This window comes from Myotis myotis, unplaced genomic scaffold, assembly GCF_014108235.1.
Source record: "Myotis myotis isolate mMyoMyo1 unplaced genomic scaffold, mMyoMyo1.p scaffold_m19_p_7, whole genome shotgun sequence".
NCBI lineage: Eukaryota > Metazoa > Chordata > Mammalia > Chiroptera > Vespertilionidae > Myotis > Myotis myotis.
In genome coordinates this window covers 23,712,459-23,725,448 of record NW_023416379.1, presented here as the reverse complement: position 1 = coordinate 23,725,448, position 12,990 = coordinate 23,712,459, and the positions used below count along the sequence as shown (strand labels likewise).

The 12,990-nt window shown below is 38.2% G+C and overlaps 1 protein-coding gene across 15 annotated transcripts in view; it reads left to right on the top strand.

Annotated features, from left to right (window-relative positions):
• The window catches only part of AHI1 (Abelson helper integration site 1), a 179,341-nt gene that overhangs the window by 153,857 nt on the left and 12,494 nt on the right, over window positions 1-12,990 (top strand). For 12 of the 15 annotated variants that reach the window (XR_004968761.1, XM_036316687.1, XM_036316691.1 and 9 more), the window contains one exon: window positions 10,926-12,493. The exons of 2 other annotated variants lie outside the window; for them this stretch is intronic. Coding sequence is in view for 12 of the 13 variants with exons in the window: in XM_036316687.1 (XP_036172580.1) it covers window positions 10,926-10,989 (64 nt within the window). In the remaining variant the exon portion in view is untranslated. Of the gene's footprint in view, window positions 1-5,399; window positions 5,502-10,925; window positions 12,494-12,990 lie in introns of those variants that run through there. One more of the 15 variants, XM_036316694.1, reaches the window with a different exon arrangement.

Here is a 12,990-nt window from a genome sequence, read left to right as displayed (position 1 = left end):
TTTTAACTTCAAAAAATTACATCAAAACATTCCCCAAATATTTCTCAATTTTTGTTATGGCAGATTATTTTGTACCTAATTTTAAGCCCAAACTTTATACTCACACATTACTAGCAAACTATTACATACCTCAAACATGCCTAGGACAAATTAGCTATCTGTTGTGCCCTCCCATCACCCCCATAACACATGAGTGCATGCTTACACACGTGCACACAGATAATCCCTGCTGCATTTCCTTCAAGGAAATACTTTTTCAAGTTAACCCTATTATACGCTTTGACATTTTGAAAAATAATGTCTTCCGGTTCAAAAATTCTGATTCAGATTACAGTCTAATTTACAGGAATTATCAAATGAAAGCATGCATTCTTTTGCAAGATAATATTTCAGTCTACAGACAAGAGATAAGCATGAGTTTTAAATGGCATTTAAAAGAGTCACCGAATCATGACCTAGAAGATGCCTTAGAAATTCTTTCTGTATCCCTTGTTTTATAATCAAGAAAATTAATAGGAAAGGTCTTGTGCAAATTGCACAGGACACATTTATGTCAGCCTAGGACCAAGCAAGACCTATGTCTCCTGATTCCCAGGTGTGTGTGTGTGTGTGTGTGTGTGTAACTATATTCAGTGTTGTCAGGCTCCTTGGTAACACACCATTTTGCTGTAAGTTTAAAATCTTTCTTTTTGACAGAGAAAATGTATTCGCTGTATATAGCCCTGTATCAGTTCAGAGCACAGTCACGCACATTATCACATTTGAGTCTCCCCACTGCCCTGGGAGAGATGCAGACCAGTATTCTGAACCCTCTTTTCCATGAGGAGAAACAAAGTCTGAGAGGCTGTGATCCAGTACCAGATCATAGGCCCTCTCTTTCCTCATCTGTGCTTTTCATTCTTTCCAGGCTTTCCCTCTCATCTGTCAAAAGGTCCAAACACATCCCAGGTCTTTCTGGTTTTTTGTTTTATCTGCCAAGTATGTTTTGAAATTTTATATAATAGTTGATAATACAGTCACTGACCCTGAGGAGATTATACTCCACGAGAGATTACACATATGAAAAAATAGACTGGCCCTGGCCAGGGTGGCTCAGTTGGTCGAGCATCATCCCATCACCAAATGGGTTGCAGGTTCATTTCCCAGTCGGGGCACATTGGTTTTGGGCTCAGTCCCCAAAAATGGGTGTGCAGGAGGCAGCCAATTGATGTTTTCCTCTCACATGGATGTTTCTCTCTCTCTCTCTCTCTCTCTCTCTCTCTCTCTCTCTCTCTCTCTCTCTCTCTCTCTCTCTCTCTCTCCCCCCCCCCCCCTCTTTCTAAAACTCAATAAAAAATATTTTACGAATATAACTGGAACAATAAGGACAAACTCTATTTCAACAACCAAAAAAATGACCACATTTAATACATCATGGAAACAGTGCTCTCAGTGTCCTTGAACAGGTTTTTAAAACTTTTTACCTAATATGTGAATGAAAGACTGTAGTCACCTGACTACGTTGGATACCTGTTTCCAGGTGATACAGAGATCCTTGCCATATTCTCCAGATTCAAGTTCAAAACGCCTCACAAACATCCCAGCTTCTCAAGACTGTCAGAGCAGCTTGGCTTCTCCTTTCGAACATAGTGTTTGAGGAGCTCCTGAAACTAAATTTTCATGAGAAGTTCAGATATGTCTAAATGCTCCAGTTCATCTAAAGCCATTGGGCTTTCCCTGTACTCGTAGTTTCTTAGAATCAGGATGAATCAAGATACATTTCTCATGACTTGAAAACCATAGGCTAGTGAATACTATTTATAGCCCAGTATGTACCCAAAAGGTCATCTCTATTTCTTTAACTTAACTGAGTCCATTGTACCCAAGTACAGGGAGAGTAGACATTCTTCTTCCCGATGTTATGGAAAATAAGTGGGAAAGCATTCATTCTCTTTTTATTGCCATTAATTATGATATTATTATAGAGCTTTTTTCATAAATGCCCTTTCAGGTAGTTTCCTCCATTTTCTAGTTTTCCAAGAGTTTGTATCAGGAATGGATGTTGGATTTTTTTTTTTTTTTGGATGTTGGATTTTTGTCAAATGCTTTTGCTGCATGTTAAGATACTCATATGCATTTTTTAATGTTTTAATGTGGTAAATAACATAGATATTTAAATAGTAAACCAACTTTCATTCTTAGCATAAATTGGCTTGATTTCTGAAATTTTATTTAAAATTGTTTGATTTTGTTCATGAGGAGCACAGGTCTATAGTTTTTTTTCCTTGTTATGTTTTAGGCTGGTTTTGGTATCAGGGTAAACTAACCACATGGAATGAATTGGGAATGATTCCCATCCCTTCAGTTTTTTGGAAGAGTTTATATAGATTTGGTGTTCTTTCTTTTGTAAATTCTATTTCTTTATTGATATTCTCTTTTTTGGTGAGACAGTTTTCTCATATTTCCCCATAGTTCTTTATACGTGGCAATATATTGCTGTATTCATATATTTTATTTCTATACATGCTATAAGCCACTCACTGCAATGTTATTTTTCTTTTTCTTAAACTGCCACATTTGAAGAGATAAAAAATATTAAAGTCCTACATACTCATCCATTTTGTTACATTTCCAACGTTTTTCATTCTTTTATGTAGATTCACATTTCCACCTATCGTTTTTTCTTTTGCCTAAAGAATTCCCTTTAACATATCTTGTAGTGTTGGCTAGCTAAAAATGAGTACCTTTTCTTTTTGCATGTCTAAGAAGGTCTGTTTCACCTTTCTTTTTGAAAGCTGTTTTCATCTGGTATACAGTTCTGTGTTGAAAGATTTTCTGTTTGTTTGTTTGTTTGTCTGTTACTGGAAAGATACCAGCAAGAAATAGACTGTTATGCTTATCTGTGTTCCTCTGCGTAGCATGTTTTCCCCCACTTTGGCTATGTTTAAGATGTCTCTTTATCACTAGTTTTGGGCACTTTAATTATGATGTGCTTAGTTGTGATTTTCTTTGTATTTCTTGTGCTAGGGGTTAGTTGAGCTTGGTTCTGTAGGTTTATACTTTTCATCAAATTTGAAACATTTAGGGCCACTTTTTCTTTTGCCTTATTCTTTTTTCTGTGCCCAATTGTTTCTCTCCTCTTCTTTGAAGATTCCAATTACATGTATGTTAAGCCATATGAAGATGTCCCATGTTACCAGTGTGGCTCAGTTGGTTGAGCATCATCCCATGTGCCCAGAGGTTGTTGGTTCCATTCCTGGTCCGAGCACATGCCTGGGTTGCGGCTCGGTACCCAGTGTGGGGCATGCAGGAAGCAGCCAATTGATGTTTCTCTCTCCCTCTCTCTTCTTCTCTCTCTAAAAAAATCAATAAAAGCATATCTTAAAAAAAGATGTCCCACAGCTCACTAATGCTTTGTTTATTTTTTAAACTCTTTTTTGTCCGTGTTTCATCTTGGATTGTTTCTATTGCTATGTCTTCCAAGTGGTTTAATCTTTCCCTTGCAATATCTTCTCTACCTTTAATCTTATCCAGAATATTTTTCATCTCAGACATTTTAATTTTCATCTCTGAAAATTTAGTTTGGGTCTTCTATATATCTTTCATGTTTCTACTTTACCTTTAGAGCAAGTGGAATACAATTACAACTGTGATAATGTCTTTGTCTGATAATTCTCACATCTGTGTCATTTCTGGGTTAGTTCCCTGTGGTATTTTTATTATGGGTTATATTTTATTATGGGTTATTTTATTATGGGTTATATTTTCTTATTTTTTGCCCCCCACTCCTGGTAAATTTGTATTGGATGCCACACACTGAAATTTTTGTCATTGGCTGCTAGATATTTTTGTATTCCCGGAAATATTCTTGAGCTCTGTCTGGAATGTGGCTAAGCTGCTTGAAAACTGTGTAATCCTTTCAGGTCTTGCTTTTAGGGTGGGACTGGAACCATGTTTAGTCTAGGGCTACCTATTCCTCACTACTGACACGATCCCTCTCCCAGTGCCCTCTGAGTGGTGAGGCTCTCCGAGCCAGCTGGCGGGCACAGGCCCTGCTCCTGAATTTTCTAAGTACATGTGCTCATCAGTGCTCTGTAGGTCTTCAGGTTTGCTCACCATGAGCCTGTGTCCTCTGGCATTCTTGAGCTCTGCCCACTTTAGTTTCCCAAACTGTCAGCGCTTACTCATGTTGTCACCAGGCTCCATGCAGGTTTCATCTCCCGGTGCCATGGCCTGGAAACATGTGGTAAACATGTGATCAACTGGGCAATTGTAGGGCTCATCTCCTTTATTTTCCCTATCTTGGGGAACGCTATTCTTTGTTGTCTCTGATTTAGTGTCTTGAAGATTGCTGGTTTGTATATTTTGTCCAGTTTTTTTGGTTGTTTTCAGCAAATCTGGTTCCGGTTACTTTGTTAGCTGTAATCAAAGGCTGGATGTTTTATTATGTCTTTTCAAGTTATCTTTCCTGGTATCTTTGGTTGAGTCCACTGTGCGTGTGTGTAATTTCATTAGTTGTCCAAATACAAAAAGAGTCTACATACTAGTAAGTGTAGACTTCTGACTTCTCTTGAAAATAATCCACACTGTGCATTCTTCCGTGGCATCTGCCAGCTGGAGCTGAGACAGTGGGCTGCTCCCATGGCTGGTCATCCACCTCCAGCCTGTCACAGTGCTGTAGTATTGACTGTGGCTTCCCTCATTCACCTTACACTGTGGCCTGCACAGACATTTGAGTTTACTTTAATGTTACAGCATAGGTTTCAGACTGATTAAGATTGTAAATCATCAGTCCTTTTTTCAGAGCTGTTAGAACACTAACCTGGTGTCATACTCCTTTTCAACCTTTCTCACTCATCATTCTACTCTTTTCTTAAATATACTTTATTCATTCTTTCATCTTTATAATTTCTGACCTTTTTTTTCTCAGTCATCTGACTTCATTTTACTTACCTATACATTTCCACATTAGTGTTCTCAAGCTGCCGTAGCAATACCACAACCTGGGTGGCTTCAACAACAGAAATTTATTTTTTCACAGTTCTGGAAGCTGTAACTTCAAGATTGCAGCAGGGTAGCAGGTGGCCACCTTCTTGTTGTGCCCTCACGTGACCTTGCCTTGGTGCAGGTGTGAAGAGAAAGATTTCTGGCATCTCTTCCTCTTCTTATAAGGACACCAGTCCTATAGATTAGAGCCCCACCCTTATGACCTCATTTAAACTTAATTACCTCCTTAAAGGCCCTGTCATGGTTAAGGAAGAGCCCAACCAGTTAAAGTTGCATGTCTGCATTATTTTGAGCAACTCCCTGTCTCTCACCTTCTCCTCCTCCGCCCCCCAATCACTCTATAGTCCATCAAATGTTTTTCTCTCAGGCCCTCCCACTGATTTCCCTTCCCATTTCCATTGCCATTGTCTTAGATAAGAGCTAGCAGCATTCTTACCGGCTCCCTGTAGTTCTCAAGTGGGCAAAGAGCAGAGCCGTGGCTATGCAGGTGAGGAAGAATGAGCAAACCGGCCGAAAAGTCACCCTAGTAGAGGTAAGAGGAAAACTAGGAGAAAGCTGTGTTATGGAGTCGATAGGAAAAGATGTTGGAAAGGTATGGTCAACAGTGACAAATGCCAAAGAGAGGAGAGGTTAAATCAGAACTGAAAAGTGCCCTTTAGGATTGGTAACTGAGAAGCAGCAATTGTGACTTTCAAGAAGATGGTTTGATGGAGAGTCCTGAAAGTATGAATCAGATTGTCTCCAGCCCAAAGGGAAAGACCGTCAGAATAGACTGCTTCTCCAAGAAGCTGAATTCAAAGGAAAGGAAGTGCGGGGCAGTAACTAGTGGAAAGCACAGGAGGTCGAGGAGGTCTTTATAGAGAGACCTTCAAACGGGAAAGAGTTCCTTGAGGGGAGACATTGAAGGTATAGATAAGAGGGAAGTCCCAGAGGCCTAAGGAAACACAGGATTAGAATGTGAAACAAGAGGGGGGGCACTTTTCCCACTGACAGAGTCAAGTGGGACAAAGTGTGTTTGCATGGCGATGTTTTCGGAAGGAGGTGGAGCATGAGGAAGGCCTTTCAGGAGGCCCCTGTTTTCCCTATTAGGTACAAGTGGTGTTCGTCTGCTGAAAGTGATGGTAAGGCTCTAGCATGTCTACCTTTATTGTCACTTTCTGAGAAATAGGTTCAAAAATTTTTATCAGTATTTTCAGATTTAATTATAAAAAACTAAAATCTAATTGTACAGAAGGCATGTAGATGAATCATGGGTTAAGGAATTATTTTTTTCATCTTGATTCTAAGATCAGAAAACATTTAAAACAGATTATTAGATTTAAATAATAGAAACTTTAAAATGATGTGCAGTCATATCTCAGAGATATTGGGGCTCAGTTCCAGACCTTTACAATAAAGCAAACGTTCTAATAAAGCAAGTCACATGGGTTTCCCGTGCATATAGCCCTGGCCAGTGTGGCTCAGTTGGTTGGGCATCTTCCCATGCAGGCTCGATTCCTGGTCAGGGCACAAGCCCAGGTTTCAGGCTCAATCCCTAGTGGGGAGGGGCGGGGGTTAGGGGGCTGTGAATGGATGTTTCTCTCATTGATGTTTCTCTCTCCTTCTCCCTTCCTCTCTTTCTAAAATCAATAAAAACATATTTTTAAAAATACTTAAAATAATTCTTATTTGCTAAAAATGCTTGTTAATTTAACTTGCCCTACACTTTCTGAGCCTGTTGGGGACATGGTGCCCATGGACTTGCTCACTGGAGGATGGTCACAAGCCCTCAGTTTGTTAGTGAAGCACAATGAAATGAGGTGTGCCCATGTGTCAAAAAGAACAAACAAACAATAGCCTAAGATGGGGAAGAATTTCATAAAACATATGACAGATGAAATTAATGTAATACCCTTAACATATTAAAAACTATAAAAAATCAACAAGGAAAAGATCACCAATAGCAAAACTGGCAAAGGGTGTGTACAGGACATTCTTAAAAGAATTCTTAAAGAAATTATATATATATATATATATATATATATATATATATATATATATATATGGTAGCATAGGAAAAATATTCACCTTCCAGTGATCAGTTTAATAGAAATTAAAACAATAAATGATATGGTATTTTTCCTTCACAAAATGGCAACAAGTTTTAAACTTAAAATACCAAAGTTGAAACACTGATAGTAATAGTATAAGGCTGATCTATTCTTTGTGGAGGGTGTTTTGTTTTGTTTTATTTTAATTTTCAAATTGCTAGTGTCCTTGGACCTGACAATTCTACATCCAAGAATCTATTGTAGGAAAATATTCAAGCATACATGCAGAGATTCAGTTAAAAGGGTACTTCTTCAAGCAATGTTTTAAAAATAGAAGGAGCCTGACCAAGGCCACATAGCCAGTTAATGGCTAAACACCAATACCTCTTGGCCCCTAGCTAACATTTATTATTACTCCTATAACTAATAAAGTTACTTTCATTCTTTCCACTAGGCCCATGGTTGGCAAACTGCAGCTCACGAGCCACATGCGGCTCTTTGGCCCCTTGAGTGTGGCTCTTCCTAAGCCTTAGGAGTACCCTAATTAAGTTAATAATAATGTACCTACCTATATAGTTTAAGTTTAAAAAATTTGGCTCTCAAAAAAAATTTCAATCATTGTACTGTTGATATTTGGCTCTGTTGACTATTGAGTTTGCCGACCGCTGCACTAGGCTTCTCAACGAGGCACAAAAACAGATACTCAACAAATATTTTATGAAAAATAAATAAATAAAAACAAGGAAAATTTCAATTTCTATCAATAAAGGGTTGATTAATTTATGAAACATTTATCCTACCTAATAAAAGACAAAAAGGGTAATTGACCATACCTTCGCTATACTTCCCATTGGCTAATCAGGGTGATATGCAAATTAACCACCAACAAAGATGGCGGTTAATTTGCATACATAGGCTCCAAGTGGTGGAGCGAAGCCACATGTACCCGAAGCCAGCTGAGCCATGAGGCCTCACGCCCCGGGATCAGCGGAGCTGGGAGGCCTCACACCCCTGGGATGGGCCGAGCTGCGAAGCCTCACAGCTGGGGTGGGGGGCTCTGGCCAGAGCCCAGCCAGAGCGAAGCCCTGGGTCCTGGGTGCCAGAGGAAAACTGGTGCCAGCAGCCAAGGGAAGGGAAGGCCTATTGCGCGAATCTCTTCATGCAGCAGGCATCTAGTATAATATAATAATACCATGTGACAATTTTTCATTATATTAGAGAAGTATTTTTAAAGATATGGAATGATCTTTATGATGGATTTTTTTTTTCAGTAAAATAAAGATGATTATAAAATAGTACATAAAGAATATAGTATACATCAAAAAAGATGTAATTCTGAATGGTGGAATTGTGGTGATATTTTTTCTTTTCTTTCCTTTTAGTGTATTTTCTCATTTTTCTAGCCAACCTATTTGGTATGTACTACTTGATTATTTGTTTTAAAGTAAAAGTAATTTCAGAAAATTTCCACAGCCTATTCTTTCTACATGTAAAGAAATCACGGTCTGAGTCACAGCTAAAAAGCTCCTAAATTAGGCCTGATCTTCTGGCTTCCCATCCAGGGTTGTTGGTTTTTTGTTTTTGTTTTGTTTGTTTTGTTTTGTTTTTGTGCATGCAATAAGCATTAATATTTGAAGAAAAACAGTTTTGAGTATAATAATATTACATGCAGTACAGGGTTGTTTTGTAGCACAATACTTTGTTAACTCTGGTGAGGGACTAGAACGCGCTCCCACTTTTTCTCCCCAGTGCTTAGCCTGGTGAAGGCCAATTGTCGGCCTTCGGGGAATGTCATTGGATGGAATTTCTTGTGGGGTAGAACCCAGTATTTCTATGAATCTTCTTTTTTCCATGTACCATACACACAAACACTAGCCTTGTTTCATATTCATTTTTAAAATCTTGCTGTGCAATTTTTCTTTTTCTTTTCATATGATTTGCCTTTAAAAGAGGCCCAGACTTTGTTACTCTCGTCCTCCATTAGCTTAGTGGGATTCTTTAGGAGGAGGCTGGATTTGGATTTATTCTGTGTCTTTTAGTTAAGTGACATTCCTTCCCTCTTGCAGCAAATCTGCCTCTTAGCTCTCCGGTCCCTATGCTGTCACTATTCAACTTGATAACGTGTGCCACTCTTGCGTTTTCCCTCGTTGTCAGAGGTGTGCAGAGGTGTGCACTTGACTATGTCTTCTCATTTTCCTTTCATTCTATTCGTTTTCTCTCTTTCATGGGCAGTCTTTGTCATTCTTTATCCAGTCTTCCTTCCTCTTCTTGTCTGATTCATTTCCCTTAAAGATGTTATCTTTACTGCCTACTTCAGCTTTGCCTAGTTAAATTTCTCTTCGGCTTCCTTCCCTCCAGGGTCCTCCTGGCTTCTCTCTTTACTAACCTCTCACAGTGCAGTCTCCACCTGGTTAATTTAACTTGCCCTACACTTTCTGCACCTGCAGGATTCACTGTTCCCAGCCGTTCTCCCCACCCTTTCCCTTTTCGATTCTGTCCTGCCACTGTCATGAACTTCCTCTCCCTCTGCTGTGCCTTGTTGGTGCTCTGCGATCTTCTCACTGTCCTCACTATCCCTGCACATGTTTGTAGGGTCTTTGGGTGATTTGTGCCCAGCAGCCATTTGAGCCTTTACTACTTTCTTTCCCATTTTTATCAGACTCCCATTTTCCCATGTGTTATGTACTTGACCTGTATCCACACAGGGACAAAAATGATGCACACCATACCTGTACCATTTTATCCTCTACTTCAGTTGCTTTTGTGAGCGTCACTTAAAACATGTTTGGGCTTCTCTGTCTGATACCAGCTTATCTGTGGTAGCTCTGTTTAACAAATTTAAAATAGGAAATATGGACTAACAGGATTCTTTTCCCTCATGTGTAAATGTTTTTCATATGAAAACATAGCGCAATCATTTACTTAAGACTGAACTGTCTGTCCCTAAAGGCACAGATGTTCCCTAACCCTCCTTGCCACCAGGAAGGCCCTGGGGAAGTAGTTGACCTGACCAGTCTTGCCATGTGATGCTTTATGCTTTACTTTATCAGGAGTGATCAATGGAATTGACCACCACCTTCACCAGAACGCCATCATTCTTAGGATTCAGTTTGTTTGCTAAGAGCAACCAAGTGTTAGGCCCTTTCTGTTTAGAGAAAAGACAACATCTTTGTGTAAATCCAGATACCTCTGTTCATCACTAGTGTATGAATAATTGCATTAACATTTTCACGTTCAGCCCCACTAGTTTATCACCCTCAGTTGTAGTATGCTTACTACGTGTTTCTAAAGTAGCAACTTCTTATTTCATCTCTGAATTGGTTCTTGGTTTTTATTACTGGTATAATTTGTTTTATTTCAAAGCTGCATCTAGATGCATAATTAATCATCACTATCTTTGCCCATCAGAAATAATACACAACAGTTTTTGGATTAATTTGAAAATATATGTAATAGTTTGCCCACTTGTAAACATAGACATAGACTAAATGAAAGAATGCTATTTTATAAAATGGCCTACATGTTTTTCAGTCACTGACTCTGAAGCATGATCCATGACAATTGTTTTTCCCAGTGAAAGAATAATTTTATAAACTCTGATCGCCTGCTCTTAATTTCTGGAAGTTATCCAGGGTTTGGAGTACTTAGTGTCTGTTTTTGGGGAGTGTTTTTTGCTTATATTGACTTGCCAATGCTGGAGCAGGCTTTCAGCAACTGCCGATGATACTAAAAGATGTTGGTCACAAGGCAAACTAGAAGATGGTTATTTAATGTTGGGGTGGTTGTATGTGTGTGTGCATTGCACAGTGTGTTTTATTACCTGTGCCATTGTGCCTGAGCATGCCAAGGTTTGATTGTGGCCAAAAGACATTAAGTCCATTAAGTACATGTTGTGTACTTTCCTCCTAGTAAACAGTTGAAGAAGAATGCAGAGACAAAGAACCAAATACACAGAAATAAAATGACAAATTAAACCAAGTGGAATTTCTCTTCAGAATTCAGAATTTTCAGAAACTAAGGAAGAAAGGAAGTATCCAGTATTCTTGTCCTTATGAAAGAATCTAGAACTATCAGAAGCAAGAGATGCTTGGAAAAATAAATGTGGCAAAAGAAATGTGATCTTTTGAGCTTAATTGTTATAAACCATTTTGATTGTTGTTGGACAAAGTATTGGTACTTGTATTTATTGGTAATTGCCTCAAAATTACATTACCACTGTTCAAAACCGTGAAGTGAAAACCATAATTGCTACCCAGCAAATATGAAGAAAAAGTGTTTACATTGTTAAGATGTTCACTATGTAATTGTTTAATATTATTATATCTTTCATGTGATTATATGTGTGATGTTATGCTCAAAATATGAAATATCTGCTTTTGAAATTTAACTTTATTTAAAAACATAAGCAGTTTCAGAATATTGTGCATTCAAAATGGCTCCAGTAAGAAAGGCATTAAAAGGGAACAAATTTTTTTAATGAGTCATATATGTAGCTTGATACATATAAACTGTCTTTTGGCTACACTGGCAACAGTGTTTCAAATTTTTTTACTTAAAAGCATTTCATATTTAAGCATATAAGTGATTTCTAGGCTAACATTGTTTATTATGTATTTTAGTCTTAATACTTGTTTTTAAATTACTACATTGCATTATTTATTTAGTTCCAGAATAACAGTTGTCATTACTATGTTACTATATATTTTGAAGTGTGATGTTATAATAGGAAAGTTTGTTCCTTTTTTTTATCTTTTCCTTTCTCAGCTATGCAATTATAAGTCTCTCAATGAAATATTTAAATATATTTTTTAATTGATTTCAGAGATGAAGGGAGAGGGAAAGATAGAAACATCAATGATGAGAGAGAATCATTGATCAGCTGCCTCCTCACACTCTACACTGGGAACCAAGTCTGCAACCTGGGCATATGCCCCTACTGGGAATCGAATCGTGACCTTCTGGTTCATAGGTTGAAGCTCAACCGCTGAGCCATGCCAGCCAGGTTGTCAATGAAATATTTAACCCCCAATGGTCAAAGCTAATATAAAATTAGAAAACTTATTTACCAAATTAGACAATTGATTCCATTAAAATAAGAAGTGAGAAAACAGTGCTGGGCATTGAGGTGTGAATTTGTCCAGATGTATGCCCGATGTGAGATAGCTTCTAGTAAAAACATATTTGGCTCTCATCCCTGCACATGTGGTAGTGGCATGAAAATTGGTAAACAGGCCCCTGCTGTGCAGAACTTATGGGAGGGGGCATTTTTTAAAGTGGTGGGTGGCACTGGTGGCTGCTGATGCCTCAGCGATTGGCACAGAAGTCTGTTCTGGTAGCTGAGTCCTCAGTATTCTGGTGGGTGTCTGTGCTTCAGGTACAGCTGTGCCCAGCCAGCTTGAGTCACCCTTGGACAAGCTTGTTTTTTCTGTCTTGTGACTGCCCTTGGTAATTAAGAAATAAAAATATGTGTCTCTCTACGGTTTCAGCTCATTATTTTGAAATGTGTGTTGACTCTTTGATTTTGGTTTTAATCACAAAGAATTTCAACACATTGTAGACAATTTTAAATAATGCTAAGTGAAATAATATGTTGGGGTACCTAAACATATACTGAGATTTCAATGTTCATAGAAAAATAAAAGGTTATTTTTATACTGCAACTACTGAAGACAAAAATAACAATTGAGGCAAACACCAGGAAAAGTTGGTTTCACTGAAAGCCTAGTTCTTTTTTGTCCCTGTTAACAAAGACAGACGGAGTTATGTTCACAGATAGGTTAATAAAACATCTTCACCACATTCTCTGAGATGAGATTGGATGGGAGCGATCATAAAAATGCCCTCTGAGTAATAATTCCAAATTATGCTCAGGTAGAGAAATCAGACAAAATAACCCATTTGAAGATTTATGATAGCCATACTTTTCTTAGTAAAAATACTGTGGGTTTTTTCTTTTGTTTTGTTTTATCTTCAT